Genomic DNA, 22,214 nt, shown 5'->3' on the forward strand with positions numbered 1-22,214 from the left:
TCCGGAATGCCGTTCTTCCAGTTTGTCCCTGGGATAGCATTGCAGGTAGGCCACACCCCTGGGGAAACTCCCCCTAGGCCGACCGGCCGCTTAGAACGCAGTCATGTGATCCATCATGGGAACCACCACTCACAACTGGAGTCCAGCCAAGTTGACACATCTTCAACTATCACACAAAGAATGCCATGACAATGTAGAAAATTGAATTCTACCTTTAAAAGAAGATAAATCCATATTGAAATAAATACTGCTTAAAACAGGAATGAGATAGATACCTAACTATATTCATAGACATAAAATTAAACTATGTATTGTCTCTCTACCGTATAAACAAGATGACTATGTTATTTTATATTCATAGAGCAGAACTGATTTGTAAAAAACTTTTTGTGCAGGAAGCGGCATGGAAATAAAATAATTTTGTTTAATGTTTTGATTTTGCCCTCTTCCTAGGTGGTTGCTAAGTCTTTCACTTTAGTATCCTAAATTCTGTTTCATCTGGCCAGTGCTACCATTAGCTGATGATTGTACGTTTATTCCTAAGAATGGAGTGGTAATAGAACACTGTTGATAACTGGCCTAGAATAGGAGAATTGATAATGCTGTAGTACTATAATAATGCACTTTATTTTTTTGTTTAATTTAGTGGGCTAGATTATCATATATTTTATTGTATCTACTCTAAGAGGTACATTTTTTTCTTCATGGTTTAATATCTCAAAATTGGAACATATCATATAATTGATGGCATTTAAAAATTACTGTGCAGTCATGTAAAGCACAAATTTCATTAATTGTGCATACACAGATTTGGTGATGGTTGTTCATAGTCTCATCATTTGTTAGGAGTTATGTTCCTAGATAGTACAACTTATGTTGAGGTTAAATGTAGTTTATAACATCTTCAAAAAGGTAATACTGGTTTAAGCATTGAAATAGTTATTATGGAAGAACAAAGTGAGGATTTATATTAAACTGATTTCAAGATTTAATGTAGAGCTGCAATAACCAGGATACTGTGATAATGACAAACAGACAAAAAAAAAAAATAATAATAATAATAATAATGAAAATAATACAGAATTTAGAAATAGACCCCCAAAATTTGCTTTTGAAAATGGTGCCAAGGCAATTCAGTTGGGAAAAGAAGTCTTACCAACAAATGTTTCTGGAATAAGTGAGTAAACATATGTAGGGGAACATTGAATTCCAACCCTTACATCACACTGTTGTTGTTGTAAGGTGCTGTTGAGTCAGATCCAAGTCATAGCGACACTCTCTAGAACAGAACAAAACACTGCCTGGATCTGCACCATCATCATAGTCTTTGCTATGCTGGAGCCCATCATTGCAGCTGCTGTGACTGCATCAGCCATCTTGTTGAGGGCCTTCCCCTTTATGTGGACGCACTGCTTTACCAGGTATAATATTCTTTTCCAGGGAATGGTCCCTTCTGACACCATGACCAAAGTAGGTGAGACGAGGTCTTTCCATTCTCACTAATGAAGCAGTCTGCCTTCACGTCTTCCAAGTCAGATTTGTTCCTTCTTCTGGCAGTCCATAGTATTTTCAGTATTCTTTGCCAACACCACAATTCAAAGGTGTCATTTCTTCTTCAGTCTTCCTTATTCATTGTGCAGCTTTCACATGCATATGAGGCAATTGAAAATACCATGGTTTGGCTCAGGCACATCTTAGTCTTCAAAGTGACATCTTTACTTCTTAACACTTTAAAGAGGTTTTTCGCTCCAGATTTTCCCAATATAGTGCAATGTCTGATTTCCTGACTGCTGCTTCCCTGAGTGTTGACATGGTTCCAAGTAAAATGGAATCGCTGAAAACTTCAGTCTTTTCTCTGTTTACCATGATGTTGCTTATTGGCCCAGTTGTTAGGACTTTTGTTTGTATGTTGAGGTGTAATCCATACTGAAGACGATAGTCTTTGATCTTTATTAGTTAAGTGTTTCAGGTCATCTTCACTTTCAGCAAGCCAGGTTGTGTCATCTGCATATTGCAGGTGGTTATTGAATCTTCCTCCAATCCTGATGCCACATTCTTCTTCATATAGTCCAGCATCTCATATTATTTGCTCAGCATAAAGATTGAGTAAGTATAGTGAAAGAATACAACCCTGACACACACTCTTCTTGATTTTAAATCATGCAGTATCCCCATGTTCTGTTTGAATGACAGCATCTTGGTCAATGTACAGTGTTCTGGAATTCTCATTCTTGTCAACATTATCCACAATTTGTTATGATCCACACAGTTGAATGTTTTTTCTATAGTCAAAAAACACAAGTAGACATCTTTTTAGTGTTCTTTACTTTAGCTAAGATCCATCTGACATCAGCAATGATATCTCTCATTCCATGTCCTCTTCTGAATCCAGCTTGCATTTCTGGAAGCTCCCAGTCAATACACTGCTGCAATCATTTTTGAATTACCTTAAACAAAATTTTACTCGCATGTGATTAAAATGACATTGTTTGATAATATCTACATTCTGTGGGATCACCTTTCTTTGGGATGGGCACACATAAGATGTTTTCCAGTTGATTGGTCAGGTAGCTGTCTTCCCAATTTCTTGGCTTAACTTGGTAAGCTTCTTCAGTGTTGTGTCTGTTGAAACATCTTTAGGAGTATTCTGTCAATTCCTGGAGCCTTGTTTTTCGTCAGTGCCTTCAGTACAGTTTGGACTTCTTCAGTACCACTGGTTCTGGATCATATGCTACCTCCTGAAATAGTTGGATATTAACCAGTTCTGATGTAGTGACTGTGCATTATTTCCATCTTCGTTTGATACTTCCTGCATCATTCAGTATTTTGCTCAGGGAATCCTTCAATATTGCAATTCGAGGCTTGAATATTTCTTCAGTTTTTTCAGCTTGAGAAATGCCCTTTTAGTTTTCAAACTCTAGGTCTTTGCACATTTCATTATAATATTTTACTTTATCTTCTTGAGCTGCCCTTCGAAATCTTCGGTTCACCTCTTTTATTTGAGCATTTCATTCTTTTTCTCCAGCTACTCTCCATTTAAGAGAAAATTTCAGAGTCTCTTCTAGTATCTTTTCTTCCTTTCTGTATTCTTAATGATATTTTGCTTTTTTCATGTATGATGTTCTTAATTTCATCCCATAATTCGTCTGGTGTGCAGTGATTAGTGTTGGTGCATCATATTTGTTCTTCAGAAAGTCCTTAAATCCACTAGGGATAAAATCAAGGTCATATTTGGCTCTTTTGGACTTAACTTAATTTTATTCTGCTTCAGCTTGAATTTAGTTAGGAGAAATTGATGATCTGTTTCATAGTCAGCTGTTCTCCATTGCCTCTTTCCACAGATGTAGTTGATCTGATTTCTTTGTATTCCATCTGGCAAAGGCCATGTCTATAGCTGCTGTTTGTGTTGTTGAAAAAAATACATTTGCAGCAAATAAGTCATTGGTCTTAGAAAATTCTATCATATGGTCTCTGGCATCATTTCTATCACCAAAGCCATATTTTCCCACTACCAATGATTCTTCTTCATTTTCAGTTTTCACATTCCAGTCACCAGTAATTATCAATATATCTTGATTGCATGCTTTGTCAATTTTAGATTGTAGAAGGTGGTAAAAATCTTGAACTTCTTCATCTTTGACTTTAGTGGTTGGTATGTAAATTTGAATAATCATCACAGTAACTGGTCTTCCTTGTAGGCATATGAATATTATCCTATCACTGATAGCATTGTACTTCAGGGTAGATCTTCAAATGTTCTTTTGGATGATGAATGTGACACTGTTGTTCTTTAATTTATCATGTCCAGCATAGTGGACCATATGATTGATTCAGAATGGCTATCCATTTCAACTCACTGATGCCTAGGATATCAATCTTTATGTGTTCCATTTCATTTTTGACCACTTCCAGTTTTCCTAGATTCATACTTTGTACATTCCACCTTTTGATTATTAATGTATGTCTGCCACTATTTCTTCCCATTTTGAGTTTTGCTCCATCACGAAATGAAGGTTGCAAAAGCTTTACTCTGTCCACATCATGAAGGTTGACTCTACTTGGGGAGGCAGCTACCAGTTGTATTTTGGCATGCTTTCCAAACACAGGGCCTCTTCTTCTGGCACTATATCAGACAGTGTTTTACTGCTATTCGTAAATTTTCAGAAGTGGATTGCCCTGTCTTTCTTCCCATTCTGTCTTCCGTCTGGAAGTTCGGCTGAAATCTGTCCACTTAGGGTTGCTCTGTTAGTATTTGAAATACTAGTGACATAGTGTCCAGCCTCACAGCAGCTCACAAGCTACCACAGTATGACATACTGACAGATGAGTGGTGGGAGATAGATTATAGACCCAAGCATAAAAGCTAAAACTATATAAAATTCCTTGAGGAAATCATAGGGGAATGTCTGTGATTTTGAGATAGACAAAGATATTTTTAGGACAATACATAAAAGAAAAAGGTAAACTGGATTTCATTAAAATTTAAGACTTCCCCATTAAACGATACTATTAAGGAAAATAGGCTGCTCCTACAGTCTGTCATGCTCTTCCATTCCAACGTAGTCCCAGTGTTATGGCTCCTGCAAAGATGGGTGGTGAGAAGAAGGGCCATTCTGCTATCAGCGAAGTGGTGACTACAGGAGTACACCATTGGCAGTCAAAGCACCTCCATGGAGTAGGCTTCAAGATGGTTCCCCTCAGACATTCTAGGAGATCTGGAAATTTGCAATGAAAGAGGTGGGAATCCCAAGTGTGTTCTTTGACCCCAGGCTCAACAAAGCTGTCTAGGCCAAACTAATAATGTCCCATACCATATCCTATCTGTGTATCGTTGTTGAGAAATATAATGTGGATGAGGATTCACCAGACTATATACATTGGTTACCTGTGTACCCGTTACCGCTTTCCAAAGCTTACACACAGGCAGTATGGTTGAAATGTAATAGCTGATTATCAAATAAAATAATAAATCTGCAAAAAAGTAGAAGAAAAGGCTAGCTACAGACTGGGAGAAAATGCTCTTGTTACATATTTCTTACAAACAATTTGTATCTCTAATGTGAAAAGAACTTCTGCATGTCAATACTAAAAGGACAGCCCAGTGTCTGATAAACACTTGAAAAGGTACTCATTAGTCATCAGGGAAATGAGAAAAATTGTAATGAGATACTACTTTTGAGATGCGGTGAGTTAATTAATATGGCCCTTTTAGCCATAGTCTTTGTGACTCATACTGGACGAGTGGGTGGGACTGTGCAAATGTGAAGTGCTTGTTGGCCCATCAAGGGGATTGTTTAGCTTACTAGTAATGTAAATAGGTGCTTGGCACCTTTGTGGGGGTGGGACCATGAAAGTAAGGTGTTTAAAATTCTAACGTGGGGATTGGTCAGTTTTGCCATCCATTGAGCCTTCAAATGAGCCATTCCAGAGGCAGAAAAGGGAATCTCACTACCATCAAGAAAGAAGAGCCAGAAGTGGAACACATTGATAGGACTCAAAATCACTGTGCTAAACCTCCTTGACCCTGGAGACAGTTAAAGCTATAACACTTTACTGAGACAGTGGAAGTTACCAAGGAGCAGTGATAGAGAAATGGGGGTGGAACTAGGAGACCTGGCAGGAGACAGCGTGGTGGGCCCCCAGACCCACAGAGCGAGAAAGATGAGTGCCTTTGGGCTGAAGCTTATTGGAGTTGTGGAGTGCCTCTGGGCATATATTATTAGAACTAGAAGAGCTTTGTAGCACTTGCTTGAGAAGGGCAGATGCTAAGAGGCCACAGAGCCTAGAAGCCAGTGGCCAGAGATGTGTGCCTGTGAACTCTGCTGAGAAGAGGCTGTCCTGATTGAAGCACTGTATCCTGAGTCATTTCTAATCCTGAATTGTAACCTGTTACTTTCCTAATAAGCCCCATAATTTATTATAAGTATTATTATGCTCTGGTACCATAGTGCCTAAGGCACTTGACTGCTAACCAGAAGGCTGGTGGTTCAAACCTACCTCCCACTCCTCGGAAGGAAGGTTGGGCAATCTACTTCTGTAGTGATACCACCTCGGAAACCCTAGGAGAGGTTGCTGTTAGTTGTTTTCGACTCAGTGGCACATAACAACATCATGGAAATAGTCTGTAGGTAATATGTGGCCATTGCAACAAATTATTGGACCCAGCAGAGAAATAGAGAGTGCTCTGGGAGGGATAGTTGATGTCACAATTGTTAAAAAGGTAAAAGGTTGGAGGCATGTCTAACCTCTGCCTCGTAAGAATCAGCCTTGGGCTGTTGATCTTGATCCTCCTCTCCCCTTGTGAAGTTAGAGGAAGTCAGATGCTGCCTCCACACCATTTTTACAACTTCACATCAATTTAAAAAAAAAAAACCAAACTCACTGCTGTTGAGTTGGTCCCAACTCATAGCAACCCCTCTTTGGGTTTCTAAGGCTGTGAATCATTATGGAAGTAGATCACCCAGTCTTCCTTCCACAGAGCAGCTGGTGGGTTTGAACCACTGACCTTCCAGTTAGCAGTCAAGTCCCTTATCCACTATACCACCAGATCTCCTTTAGAAAGACTAAACTAAACTTTAAAAAGACTAGAACTCTCATAGTGGTGAGAGTTACATAGTGGTAGTGGTGTTACCATCAAATCTGTTCCAACTCAAGACAGTTGGTGTTGAGATTCCAACTGGTGTCAGAGTAGAGCTATGCATCATGTTTTCAAGAGCATGACCTTTCAGAAGCAGATCACCAAGCCTGTCTTCATGGTGCCTTTTGAATTCAAACTGCTAACCTTTTGTACCACTCTCATATATTATTGGTGGGAGTATGAAATAGTACATCTACTTTGGAAAATTATTTGGCAGCTTCTTAAAATGTTAAACATGTCCTATATTCCAATAGTTCCACTGAAGTATTTATTTAAGAGAAGTGAGTGTATATGCCCACAAAGACACACAACAATATCTGTAGCAACTTCATTTATTTGTTTGTTTGTTTATTTATTTGGAACTTCCCAAATGTCTATAGCAGGAGAGTGGATAAACCAATTGTGATATGTTCATATGGTGGAATTCTGCTCATCAGCAGAAGAGAATGAACTGCCATTGTACCCACATTATGTGTGAATATCAGAAACATTGGACTGAACGGAAGGAGCCAAGCAGAAAAGAATATATCCTTCATACTGTAGTTTTTTCATATAATGTATTCATGGAAATAATGTGCATCTTCGTAGTGCACACAGGAAACTAACATTCAAGTGGATTGTGCAGTTAGCAAAAAACAGTATAATGTGTGTGTTACTTGCTTAAAAATATGATAAATCCATTTATATGGAGTCTTAGATGATACTAATTTGTGGAAATAGAAAGCAGAACAATGGTTTGCCTGTTGAGGGAGCAGGAGGGTATAAGAATTGACCCATGGGCTCAAGAAACTTATGGGTTGATGTAGATATCCTGTGTTTTGATCGGAGTGGTCTTTAACACTGGAAATACATTTATCAAAAATCTATTTATGTATTTTGGCTGTATGTAGATTTTATGTCAGTAAAAATGTTTTGTATCCCCCGCCCCCCCAAAAAAAAAGCTGTTGGCAAAACTTTGTTATTTGTGAACCATCTATTTATCCCATGTTTTTTTGTAAAGCAGCAACAGCTCAGTGCATTATGGGACATAAGAACGAAGATACCGTAGCTGAAGCTGTGCTACATTTTGTTCTTGAGATACATACAAACATTTTGCCTATCACACATATCAAGCAGTGAAGTTGAACCCAGGAGAAAAGAAATGGCCAGTCCCATCAGAGGAATGATAGCTCTGATTTGTGTAGAATATCCTTAAGGCATTGTTGTAATTTAATTGACAATGTATTTTTTCCATCATAATGGTGCAGTAAAATAATGGTTCATCTCACAGTCAGTGGTGTCTTAGATTTGATGAAATACTGTGGGCAAATAGCTAAGATCCATTTGTACCAGAAGTGGAGTGCTAATCATGTGTTAGTAGACTTAAGTTCTCCATGTAAGTGGAGAATAAGTTGTTAGATGTGTCTTTATGTTATCAAACGAAATCAAGGTTAAAAAGCAATTTGAAATAAAACTCTTTTGTACTGCTGTTGGAGAAGGGTACACTCTTCTAAGGAAATACTTAGGACTATTTAGAAACTAAGATACTAGAGCATGTACAAATTCTTGGACTGTGGTTAATTAGAGAATCATGTTAGGGCTTAGGAACTTTAATAATACTCGACAAATGTGAAAACATGCAAAAAGGCTATGTAATTCATATCTTACACTAGGAGTTGAATTCAGGTTTTAATAGACTTCTTTTTCGGAGTATTGGGATAGGTAATCATTTGTATATGTTTTATAATTTGTTAATGTTTTACAAGAATTTTTATATTCTTATACCACATTAATATTTCAAAAGCCACAGAAGAGGAAGATGCAATATTTTATCTAAGAATTTAAACATTTTAAACCCCATTTAGATATAGATTGATTGAAATAAAGCAAAGCATGGTTCTCTAGGTAGTAAGGTCCCTTTGTTGTAGATTATAAGCTTCAATAGGGCAGGTACTGTGTTTTGAACAACTATATATTTTGAGTGTATTGTATAATTTATATATGGCACAATGTATCGCACATACTGTGAATACATTTTTTGTTAGTTATGGCTTTGCTTTGTATCAGAACTTCATTTCCAACAATTCATATATATTAAATATTTTTAAAAATCTGCTTTTTATTCAGAGTATCAGTATATATATTTGACATTTTCTAAGTAATTACTTAATATAATAACTGGAATCTGTAAGGAATATGGGGGATATTTATAAATATATGGAAATCTTAATATTTCCAGCAGATTTGAAAACATTTACTTTATCAAAAGCAAAGTTCATTGTTAGACTTATTATCATGTGCTAAAAACTTCTATGACTACAAAGTGAGTATCACTGCATGATGAATACAATATGTGGTATTGAAATTTTTCACAGGGACTCTACCCAGTGAAAGCTCTCACTGGTTTTATACACCCTCTTTGCTGTTGGGCAATCTACTTCTGTAGTGATACTGCCTTGGAAACCCAAGGGGAGGGGTCGCTATGAATTGGGTCCAACTCGATGTCACATAACAACAACATTGCTGTTTCACCTTTTTATTTCTCTAAAATTACGGAAGTAGGATACTCAGTGCAATGATTGTATTACCTCTTTGGTAAGAGGGGCCAGAGCCATAGCTAGTAAAATATGCTGCTACAGTGTATATTACAAAATAAAAAAACTAAAGAAACACTTCACTATAGAAATAGATTGCCCAATCTTCCTTTTGAGGAGTAGCTGGTGGGTTTGAACCTCCAGCCTTCTGGTTAGCAGTCAGATGCCTTAGGCACTACACTACCAGAGCACCCATATTATAAAATAGACTGCTTTTTAAAATGCTTTGTGAATCCTGAAAAATTCTGAAGCTGGCAGCAGCTCTCTAGATTGCTAAATTAGAGAAATATTAGTGTTGGGGGTACAGTAGAGAATTTAACCACCTAAGTAAAGTTGATAGTGTACTAAATTACTAGCAGCATTTACTATAAAATACACTCTCGGCATACAATGATTTAAATTTCCTTACTTTAAAGTTTACAAAACTACCCTGAATTTTGATGGTCTTTCACTAATCTTGCCAAATGTGAGACAGATGTTTTGTGAAGCTCCTGAGTAGTCCAGGTCGCTTAGTGTTAGGCCTTGCTAGCCACAACAGCATCTTTGTTTCAGGTGACCTTTTGATTTACAATAAAGTTTCCCCATATTATAAAGTTTTTTTCTCATAGCATTTGAGAAAGCAGGATTAGTGTGGTCTTTTATATAACCTTGGATAATGCTAAGTGCTAGTTGGATGAGTAAAATTTGAGTATGTCTTCAGATATATGTGTGTTTGTGATAGCACACACATACACACAGACATGCCAACTTATGGCCATAGTGAGCTTAAGTTTTGTTTGGCATACAAAGAAGAGACCCATATTCTCGAGCATTATAACATTTACATACACAACAGGTTTATTTAAGTGTGTGTGTGCAGAGAGAGAGAGAGAGAGAGAGAGAGAATGAGTTAGGTGCCGTTGAGTCAGTTCCAATTCATAGCTATCATATACAACAGAAGGAAAGACTGTCCAGTCCTGTGCCATCCTCACAAGTGTTGCTGTGTTTGAACCTGTTGTAGCCACTATGTAACTGTCATGTTGAAGGGCTTCCTCCTTTTCACTGACACGCTAGCTTACCAAGCATGATGTCTTCTCTAGGACAGGTCCCTCCTGATAATGTGTCTGAAGTAAGCAGGATGAAGTCTCGTCATCCTCACTTCTAAGGCTGGATATACTTTCAAGACAGATTTGTTTGCTCTTATGGCAGAACATGATATATTCAATAGTCTTCACCAACACCGTAATTCAAAGACATTTAGTTCTTCTTTGGCCTTCCTTATTCATTCTCCAGCCTCTGCATGCATATGAAGTGACTGAAAATGCCATGACTTGGGATAGGTATACCTTAGTCCTCAAAGTGATGTCTTTGCTTTTTAACACTTATAGAGGTCTCTTGGGAGCTCTGGAGTGCAGTGCCTAAGGCACTTGACTACTAACCAGAGGCTGGCGGTTCAAACCCACCAGCCACTCCTCGGAAGGAAGATGGGGCAATCTACTTCCGTAGTGATACTGCCTCGGAAACCCAAGGAGGGGTCGTTGTGAGTTGGGGCTGACTCAGTGGCACCTAACAACAACAACAAGAGGTCTCTTGCGGCGGATTTGCCTAATGCAGTATGTTGTTTGATTTCTTGATTGCTGTTTCTTTAGGAATTGATTGTGGATCCAAGTAAAGTGAAATCCTTGACAACTTTAGTCTTTTCTTTGTTTATCATGGAGGTCCAATTGTGAGGATTTTCTTCTTTATGTTGAGATGTAATCCATAGTGAAGGCTATGATTTTTGATCTCCCTCAGTAAGTGTTTAAGTCCTCTTTGCTTTCAGCAAGCAAGGTAGTGTCATCTGCATATCACAGGTTGTTAATGCGTCTTCCTGTAGTCCTGATGCCATGTTGTTGTTCATATAGTCGAATATACTTGTTTATTTTGGTTTAAGACTATCAATATTTTAAAAACTATTTGAAAATATATTTTCCCAATTTCATCACATTTGAATGTATTTGTCTTTTTCTCACCTCTTTTTTCCAAGATTTGTCCCATCAGATGAAAAGAAGAAACAAGGCTGCCAGCGGGAAAATGAAACTCTGATACAGAGAAGAAAAGACCAGATGCAACCAGGGGGCACTGCAATCAGTGTGACAGTTCCTTATAGAGTAGTAGACCAGCCCCTTAAACTTATGCCACAGGACTGGTAAGATAATCTATAGTTTTTAATATTCATTTCTTTATGTTTATTCATATTTTTTATTATGTGAACAAGTATCAGATTTTATCATGATATCTAAAACCTAGCCTTAAAATGTGTGTTAATATCTATAGATCTAAGTTGATCATCAGTAAAGGTAACATTCTAGCAATACCTAAGTAAATTTATATTTTGGATGACTAGTTGTAGGCTTAAACTGTTCTTGGCAGTTGTACTTACTATATATTTTTTTAATTAAGTATTGTGTAAATTAATGAAATATGAGGGCCAGATAGAGATTTCTTTCTAGGAACTCTTAAGTTGAATGATTAGAAAAAGAACTTGCTTTAAAAAAGTGCTATAGAATTTAAGGCAAGTGAGGTAGTTGTAAAATTATAAAATAGATGGTTTCTGTACTCAGTTACTTCTCGGGCAATCAGAGGAACACAAAGATAATGAAGGCCTTGAGGCTTCATTAAAAAACTGGTGCATTACTGTAATTTATTGTTTTTAATTAGAGTAAAATATTTAAGATGTGCTTGAATTTTAAATGATTTCTTTTTAAAACCAACTCTTTGGAATAATAGGTCAGCTACTTTTCCCTATTGCATTGAAAAGAAGGTTTCAACCCTAATTAATAGAAGGGCAGAGTTAAAAGGTTAAAAAGATCCCATGTAAAGATGGTGCATGTAATTATGCTTAAAAGACTTAGGTACAAAAACACAGATGCAGAGGGACTACTCTGTCCATGACATGAGCAAGTGGCAGAGGGATCCAGGTAAGGGGAGGGACCAAGGCCCCAACCTACAAGTGCAGGAAAAATGGAGGGGAAAGGAAGGGAAAGAAAATCCAGGGCTTTCAGGACAGAGCGAGCAAGCAGTAGGAATCCAGGTAAGGGGAGGATGAAGGGGTTTCGAACAGCTAAGAGAGACAAATGGGTCTATCGGTTTGTTGTGCTCTGGTGGAATGTTGCTGTGAGGCTTGAGGCTGTGCCACCAGTGTTTCAAATGCCAGTGGGGTTGCACATGGTGGACAGGTTTTGGTGTGGCTTGCAGGTTGAGACAGACTAGGAAGAAGGAAGAGGCCATCCACTTCTAAAAGAACTGGCAAGGGAAAACCTTATGAATAGGAGAGAAACACTGTCTGTTACATTTCTAGGCAACTATACGAATACCCTGGAAACACTGTCTGATACAGTGCAGGAGGATGATCCACTAGGTCGGAAGGCTCTCAAAATAGGACTGGAAAAGTGCTGCATCATCAGAGTGGAACCAGCCTTACTGATATGGATAAAGTAAAGCTTTTGAGACCTCCATTTGCTGATGTGACATGACTCATATTGAGGAGAAACAGCTGCAAACATCCATTAATAATCAGAACATGGAATGTATGAAGTATGACTCTAGGACAATTGGAAGTTGTCAAAAATGAAATGGAATACATAAAGATTGATATTCTAGGCATTAGTGACCTGAAGTGGACTGATTTTGGCTATTTTGAATCAGACAACCATATGATCTACTATGCTGAGAATGACAGTTTGAAGAAGAATGGTGTGGCATTCATCATCACAAAGGATATTTCAAGATCTGTCTTGAAGTGCAATGCTATTAGTGATAGGATAATACCCTACGTCTACAAAGAAGACCAGTAACTACAACTATTACTCAAATTTATGTACCAACCACCAAGTCAAAGATGAGGAAATTGAAGATTTTTATCAACTTCTGCAGTCTGAAATTGACCAAATGTGCAATCAAGAAGTATTAATTATCACTGGTGACTGGAAGGCAAAAGTTGGAAAATTTGGCCTTGGTGACAGAAATAATGCTGGAGATCACATGATAGAATTTGGGAAGACCAACGACTTATTCATTGCAAATACCTGTTTCAACAACACAAATGGCAGCTATACACATAAACTTCATCAGATGGAATACACAGTAATGAGATTGACTACATCTGTGGCAAGAGGCAATGGAAAAAAGCTCAATATCTGCAGGAAAAACCAGGCCAGGAGCTGACTGTGGAACAGACCATCAACTGCTCATATGTAAGTTCAATTTGAAGTTGAAGACAATTAAAACAAGTCCATGAGAGCCAAAATATGATCTTGACTATATCCCTCCTGAATTTAGAGACCACCTAAAGAGTAGATTTGATGCATTGAACACTAGTGACCTAAAATCAGAAGAATTATGGAATGACATCAAGAACATCATCCATGAAGTAAGCAAGAGGTCATTAAAAAGACAAGGAAAAAAGACCAAAATGGATGACAGAAGAGATTCTGAAGCTTGCCCTTGAGCAGAGAGTAGCCAAAGCAAAAGGAAAAAATGACAAGATAAGAGAACTGAACAGAAGATTTCAAAGAGCAGCTCAAGCAGACAAAGCCAATTACTATAATGAAATGTGTAAAGACTTGGAGTTAGAAAACAAAAAGGGAAGAACATGCTCAGTATTTCTCAAGCAGAAAGAACTGAGGAAAAAATTCAGTCGTCAAGTTGCAATATTGAAAGATTCTACGGGCAAAATACTAAATGATGCAGGAAGCATCAAAAGAAGATGGAAGGAATACACAGAGTCATTGTACCAAAAAGAACTGGTCAATCTTCATCCATTTCAGGAGGTGGCATATGTTCAAAAACCAATGGTACTTAAAGAAGAAGTCGAAGCTGCACTAATGGAATTGACGAATAATAAGGCTCCAGGAATTGACAGAATACCCATTGACATGTTTCAACAAATGGATGCCCTGATGGAGGCACTCACTTGGTTATGCCAAGAGATTTGGAAGACAGTTACCTGGCCACCTGACTGGAAGAGATCCATATATGTACCCATTTCAAAGAAAGGTGATCCCATAGAATGTGGAAATTACTGAACAATATCATTAATAACACACACAAGTAAAATCTTACTGAAGATAATTCAGAAACGGTTGCAGCAATATATTGACAGAGAACTTCCAGAGGTACAAGACGGATTCAGAAGAGGACATGGAACGAGGGATATCATTTCTGATGTTAGATGGATCTTGGCCGAAAGCAAAAATTCCAGAATGATGTTTCCTTGTGTTTTATTGACTATGCTAAAGCATTTGATTGTGTGGATCATAACAAATTGTGGATAACATTAAGAAAAATGGGAATTCCAGAACACTTAATTATACTCATGAGGAACCTGTACATAGACCAGGAGGCTGTCATTCAAACACAACAAGGGAATACTGCATGGTTTAGAGTCAAGAAGGGAGTGCATCAGGGTTGTATTCTTTCACCATATTATTCAATCTATATGCTGAGCAAATAATCCGAGAAGCTGGACTGTATGAAGAAGAACGTGGCATCAAGATTGGAGAAAGAATCATTAACAACTTGAGATACGCTGATGATACAACCTCGCTTGTTGAAAGTGAGGATGACTTGAAGCACTTACTGATGAAGATTGGAGAATACGGAACTGCAGTATGGATTACATCTCAATAGAAAGAAAACAAAAATCCTCACAACTGGACTTACAAGCAGCATCCTGATAAATGGAGAAAAGATTGAAGTTTTCCAAGACTTCACATTTCTTGGTTCTACAAGACCCCAATGGAAGCAGCAGTCAGGACATCAGATGATGTATATAGCACTGGGCAAGTCGCCTGCAAAAGACCTCTTTCAGGTGCTGAAGAGCAAAGATGTCTCCTTCAGAACTAGGGTGCGCCTGACACAAGCCATGAAATTTTCAGTCGCCTCATATGCATCTGAGAACTGGGCAATTAATAAAGAAGACTGAAGAAGAATTTGCTCCTCATATGCATGTGAGAACTGGGCAATTAATAAAGAAGACCAAAGAAGAATTTGCTTTTGAGTTGTGGTTCTGGCTGAGGATGCTGAAAGTACCATGGACTGCTAAAAGAACTAACAAATCTGTCCTGGAGGAAGTGCAGCCAAAATGCTCCTTGGAAGTGAAAATGGCCAGACTTCATCTCACCTACTTTGGTCGTGTTGTCAGAAGGGACCATTTTCTGGAGAAGGATGTCATGCTTGCTGAGGTGCAGGGTTGATGAAAGAGGGGAAGGCCCTCAATGAGATGGATAGACACAGTGGCTGTTGCGATGGGCTCAAGTATAGCAGGGATCACAGAGCTGGTGCGGGGTCCTGGAGGTGTTTCCTTCTGCTGTGCATAATGTGACTATGCATGGAAGACGTGGACGACACCTAACAACAACAGCAATCGTTAATGTACTCAAATTGTAACACTGTAATGAAAAGTTACGGTAATAGACTGTGTCTCACAGTGAGGTTGACAAGAAATAATTACAACTTTTTCTTAAGGATTTGCAATAACTAAAGTTCAAATTTGGGACATTCTCCTCTCCTCTATATTTAGGGACCGAGTTGTAGCAGTTTTTGTACAAGGCCCTGCATGGCAATTCAAAGGTTGGCCTTGGCTTTTGCCCGATGGATCGCCAGTTGACATATTTGCTAAAAGTAAGTTTATCTATATGTTTATTGCTTGTCCACTATGGACATGATCTTACTGTTTAAGAGAAGGAGCCTAATAGGTGCCACTTTTTTTTTCCCTTGCCATACATCTATTTTTTGCATAATTTTCTAGCATTTTCAGGGTACGCAGTAATTTTGTTAGCTATTGCTGATTAATTCTTACTTGGTCTTTGAAATTTTCATTATATTTTCTATTTTCTCTTAAAGTACATTGCATGGCATATTCTAAAGAATATTTGAAAATATAGGGCAACTTTAGTAAATACAGAAGCTCATCATTGTAGTAAGGTAACTTTTTTATACTGGTATTCAGGAAAGCTGTATCTACTTAATAAGAACCGAACTTAGTGAAATTAGAAGTTTGTTATTAATAAAACAATAAGGGGAGGAGAGCAGGTTAAGGTTGGGGATGGTCATTGGGGCGTGCAATCAAATGTACACAAACTGTTGGATATAAAATAAATTCTGCTCTGTAAATTTGGACCCAAAGGACAATTAAAAAAAAAAAAAACCTGCAATCTCCTAAGATTAATTGCTTACACTGATTTAAAAATTTTCTTTAATAATTCATAGAACGGGAGCTCTGGTAGCATAGTGGCTAAGGCACTTGACTGCTAACCAGAAGGCTGGCGGTTCAAACCCACCAGCCACTCCTCAGAAGGAAGGTTGGGCAATCCTACTTCCGTAGTGATACTGCTTCGGAAACCCAAGGAGGGGTCGCTATGAGTCAGGGCCGACTCGATGGCACATAACAACAACAACAACAACAACAACAATTCATAGAGCATAGTGTTTTAAAAACTACGATTTTACAACTAGAAAAAGATATGTAGGACTTTTTCTCTTTGTATATGTAACATGTAGTTCAAAGGATTGCTGTTAAGTAGCATATATAATGTTAGTTATTACACAGCTAGTGAAGATTTTTTTTTTTTTAAAGTATCTATTGTAATTTGAGGGGAAGTTTACAGAGGAAATTTCGTTTTTAGTTCGTCAGTTCATGCACATTTTGTTTTGTGACGTTAGTGGAGTCCTCACAGTGTCACAGCTCTCTTCCCACTTCTCTGTGGTTACCTTTTCCTTGTGTCCTTCTTGCCTGTGCATCCCTGCCCACTTGAGTTTCCCTGGGTAAATGCTGTTCTCCCAGAGTTGATTTTCCTAAGGAATGTACCTGTCTGGGAAACAACCAGTGAAGTATTTTTTCAAAATTTTATACATCAGTATTTTATTTGTACTTTTATCCTGAATGTTGCCTATCCTTCAAAATTATTTTTCATACAGTTTAAAAATTGCTAATTTCACGTCCATGTATTTTTATTAAATTTAATGCCAATTTTGGAATAGGTTGACCTTTGCTGAAAAGTAATGTGTAGCCTTAAACTTAAAGTACCCTAAGGTATTTACTAGCTGGTCTTTTTGTCTGAAGTGATTGTGGCATGATTGGCCTTTTCTCTCCTTTCAGGTTCTAAGTCATGTGTTCTCTCTTTAGAGAATCCTTTTCTGACCATCCTGTTCGAAATAGTCATCACCTCTTCCAACTTAATCTCGAAGCCTGTTTGATTTTCTTAATAGCACTGTTGTTGCTTGACAGTCTCCTGTTTTTCTATTTTTATTGTATGTCTTCTCTGGCTAAAATGCAAGCACCTAATGGGAAGAGGCTTGTGTACCTTGTCATCATTGTATCTTCAGCACAGAAGAATGCTTGGTATAAGAGAGGCACTCTATAAGTATCTGTTGAATCAATATTTAATGTGGCTTATATCTTTCATTGAACATGTTTGGTATAAATTTTGATATAGCAAAAGTAGGTGGTAAATTCATCTTGTTTATTTGCTGGAAGGGATATTTCAGTTATTTAAATTGGAGTACTCAAATTAGTAATATTGAAACAAAAAATAGACTCATGAAACATGTTTATCAGAAGTGACAACTTTAGGAATTATGAATATCAGTTGTGCTCCTGTGAAATCCATCCTCTTTTTTTTTAAAAGCAATCCCATGTTTTTGTTAGTGATACAATTATTCTTCCAGGCTAGAAACTCTTCCCAAGCTTGAAATTTTTAAAATCATTTGGTCTTCTAACCTTCATTCATTTAAAAGAAATAAATTCTAATTGTTCACTTACAAAAGTGATCAGTTCTCACTTGTGTGGCATATATTTACGTTAGTATTCATTGTGTCACCTTGGCTTCTTATAGAAGAAGTTTATTTCATCATTTTTTTTTTTTTTTTTTACTTGTAGTAGCTTCAGACTTTTATTCTTTTTCTGAATAAAGTGTTTTATTGTAATTTGTTGGCTTAAGTTTGCTTGACACCATTGTTTTTGTCTGGTAGAGAAACATTTTTCCCCATTAGTGACTTAAATTTTTTGGACTGCTGTGTTTATGACTCTGAAAATCCAACTTTAATTTAAAAAGTTGTGTACTCTAAGTAAAAAAGTAAATAAATTAAGTCTGTTGAAATTGAAGTGGATGTATGCCTTTATGGCTTTAGATAATCATTTTTTAAAATGTAGGTCTTACGTTTTTTAGCAATAATTTAAAGGAAATTGTATTGAAAAAATTAGAAAAATGAAACATGTAGTAAGCAGAGTAAAAAGTATTGGATTATTTTCATTTAATTGAATAATTTAAAAATTAAAAAAATATAGATTAAAATATTTTTTACTCACTAAATAATACTTTGAAAATGAGTTTTCTGAATCCATAGAGACACATATATATAGTCTTCTTAATGAACTGGTGTAATTAAATTCAAAATGAGAAATTTATGTCTGGTGAAAGAACTTTTGTTTCTTAAAACAAGTAATTTAGAAAATAATGTCTTTGTGGGATTGTTGTTTGTTTATTTATTTAAGGAATACAAATCATTCATTTTGAATCTCCGTCAAGAATTTGACCTTATTAGTTGTTAACATCAAAAGCCAGTAAGCCAGCAAGCAGTCTGAAACAAGTAATCCACATATTACCTATCAAAAAAATTAAAAGTCTGTTGTTTTTCCCTTTTGAAACCACTTATATCAGGTGATGATGATGATAACACTAGCATTCATATCTGTTAGGAAAAAAGTGAAAAACTGAAGAGAAAGCCGAACATTTTACTTATGTATATGAGAACAAAAAGCTCTACTTAAGATAACTTAGTTGGAAATATAATAATAAACGTTAGTTTATTATGGGTTGATTCAACTGGATAATTAGGACAGAACATTTATAAGCCAATATTTTATGGCCCACTTGTTACCTGTTTGCAGCACACACCAATTAGGAAGTTTTACCCTAGAGTCTGTTATCTACTCTGTAGCCAGAGTTATCTTTTAAAAATGAAAATCAGATGATTTCACCTTCTTGCTCTAAACTTTCCAGTGGCTTCTACCACATTTGGAATAAAATTCAGATTTCTTACCATAGCCAAGAAGAGTCTACATATACTGGCCATTGCCTGCAAAAAACCTTATATTTGTTTATATGTAACACTGCAAGCTTGTTCCCATCTCAGGGCTTTTCTGTTGGTGTTTCTCTGCCTGAAATCTATTTCCCCAGATCACTGCTAGACTACTTTTTTTTTTATTTATTTAGCTTTCTACTTCTTAAAGGAGCTCTAGTGGCACAGTGGTTAAGGCATTTGGCTGCTTACCAAAGATCAGTGATTTGAATCCAGCAGCAGCTCCATGGTAGAAAGATAAGGTAGTCCGTAAATATTGGAAACCCTGTGGAGCAGTCTGCTATCCTGTAGGATTGCGAAGAGTCAGAGTTGACTCTGATGGCAGTGAGTTATCTATTTCTAGGTAACTTGTGCAAAGGCCTTCCCTGCCCTCTATCTGAATAACTTCCTGCCTACTTACATTATCTTTTCTCCTTATTCTGCTTTATTTTTCTTCGATTACACGTAATACTGTCTGAAACTCATTCATGTTTTATCTGTTTAACTATTTGTTGACTATTAGACTATAAGCTCCATGGGAGTGGAGACTTGTTTTGGTCACTCCTATATCCTCAGTGCCTAGAACAGTGTATGATTTGTCAAAAAACTAAAACCCAAATGCACTGCTGTTGAGTCGATCCTGACTCATAGCGACCCCTCCTTGGGTTTCCAGGGTGGTAGCTCTACGGAAGTAGATTACCCAGTCTTCCTTCTGAGGAGTGGCTGGTGGGCTTGAACCACCATCCTTCTGATTATCAGTCAGATGCCTTAGGCACTATGCCACCACAATTGCAAAATGTTATATATATCCTGCTTGCAAATTTTTCTTTTCCCCTCTTCATCATCTTACCACGTCCTGTTAGTTCTTACTCCCTGATTGTTCCTTGAATCTTTTTATTTCCATCCATATAGCTCCTACTCAATTTAGGAAACCCATCTCTTCGTTCTCTACTGAATTGTATTATTATTCTTTGCCATATACTTTGCTCCTCTCTATATGGTCAACAAGGCTGATGTTGCTTCAAACCTGTTTGGTCTTATGTCTGTATCCCTTCCCTGCATTATTTTGCATAATGCAGTTTTATTAAATTTCTTCAATTCCTAGCATAAACTATTTTCTCTTTGATTATGTTCTTCTTGTTAACTGGATCACTTTTGTTTTGTGATTGATTAATTCTTACTTCATCTTTAGGTTTTAGTTTATATATATCACTGCCTATGTAAGCCTTTTCTAAATTCCATGATCTGGGGAAAGTATTCTTTTGTGTTCCTGTGATACTCCACTGCTCTTATTATATTGTATTTAAGTGGTCTTTTTAAAAATTCTTACCCTTTGCTTTACTATATGTATTTTATCTTACTTGTTCTTCATTTTAGTGTCTGATGGCTGACATGTATAAACCCTCAGTAACTATTTGTTGAATTGAGTGTTTTTGAGGATACTATAGTACTTAACATCTATTTGAAACATCACTTTGGTTATAATACAGGTTTGATTGTTTGAAGAAAGATTGAATTTATTTTTACATTTTTTAGTTAATGTCTATATTGGATAATTGTTTTATTTTAAAAATGTTCTCATAATTTTATTTACATTTTGAATAAAAAATATTATTTCCCCCATATAGTTAAAGCCTTCCATCTCAAGTATGATGAAGTTCGTCTAGATCCAAATGTTCAGAAATGGGATGTTACAGTATTAGAACTCAGCTATCACAAACGTCATTTGGATAGACCAGTTTTCTTGCGGTTCTGGGAAACATTGGATAGGTAATTCTGATCCTAAAATACATTTACCTATGTTTTTTTTGGTAGTAATTTGCTTGTGTCCTCAGTTAGATTTTAAGTTCCGTAAAGTTGTGAACCATGTTCCTTAATTCCCTTTTTCCAACATTGCCTAATTTGATTATGATCCACCTTAGACAACTAATAAATATCTGTTGATAAATTCACAATAGAAACAGATAGAGAAAGTATTTATAGCCTGGTAGAAAGAACAGTAAACTCTGAGTCAGAAGATCTGGATTTTTGTCTTGATTTTGTGAACTGGTTCTAATTAACTGTCTGATCTTTCTGAACCTCGATTTTTCCTCTGTCCAAGGGCTTGGATTAAATGATCCCTATATATTTTACTAGCACTGATAGATTTTTGACTCTTTAAGAGTAGCAGATAGCTCATGAAAGGAATTGAAGTTTTGGATTTATTTTACTTGTATAGAGTTCTTATATTTACAAAACAACAGTTTTGTAATTGGAAAATTTAAGAACAATGTATGATCACAGTACCATTTAATCTATTGCTCTCTTTGAAGTTCTCATTAAAACTTTCTTGGTTAAAATTTCTCGCTGGGTATTATGGGTTACCTCAAAGTCAGTTTGAGGTAACCCAATATGATTATAACTGTGATAATATCCTAAAGAGAAACTTTATCATTCTACCCAGAAGCTGTTGTATTATAGAATGTAATGAGAAGAATATGTTTTGTCTAGCCTATTTCAGGTATTTATATTTCCAAAGGTCAGGGTATTAGGTTTCCAGTTTTTTAGAAAACAGTTTCTTGCGCTGACAATTTTAAGTTTTAAGAAATGCCAATTTATTTGAATGTGTAATCTAGAAATTCTGAAATTTCTGTAATCCTTATAACCTATTATAATATTATTATTTTTCAGGTACATGGTAAAACATAAATCCCACTTGAGATTCTGAATTAATTGGTTTCTCCTTTTTCTGGAAATTTGGATTAAGACACCTGGATATACTTTGAAGTATAGACTGAGACTCAAGCTTTATGAATTTATCAAGAACTTAAAAGTGAAGAAGGTCACTGATTGATCTTTTATAATAAGACCTTATTTGATGCTTTGTGCTTCAGAGGGATGATGCCTGTCATCCATATGAGCAAACTTTTTGGCTTACAACTATT

General features: G+C 36.6%; 1 protein-coding gene across 1 annotated transcript in view; it reads left to right on the plus strand.

Annotated features, from left to right (window-relative positions):
- Positions 1-21,997, plus strand: part of CDC73 (cell division cycle 73) — a 201,177-nt gene extending 179,180 nt beyond the window's left edge. The window contains exons 14-17 of the mRNA XM_007952169.2: positions 11,216-11,377; positions 15,752-15,852; positions 20,919-21,060; positions 21,961-21,997. Coding sequence (XP_007950360.1) covers positions 11,216-11,377; positions 15,752-15,852; positions 20,919-21,060; positions 21,961-21,997 — 442 coding nt within the window. The remainder of the gene's footprint in view (positions 1-11,215; positions 11,378-15,751; positions 15,853-20,918; positions 21,061-21,960) is intronic.
- The last annotated feature ends 217 nt before the right edge of the window (positions 21,998-22,214 follow it).

Source organism: Orycteropus afer, unplaced genomic scaffold (genome assembly GCF_000298275.1).
Source record: "Orycteropus afer afer isolate SDZICR_OR568_19922 unplaced genomic scaffold, OryAfe1.0 scaffold00326, whole genome shotgun sequence".
Taxonomy (NCBI): domain Eukaryota; kingdom Metazoa; phylum Chordata; class Mammalia; order Tubulidentata; family Orycteropodidae; genus Orycteropus; species Orycteropus afer.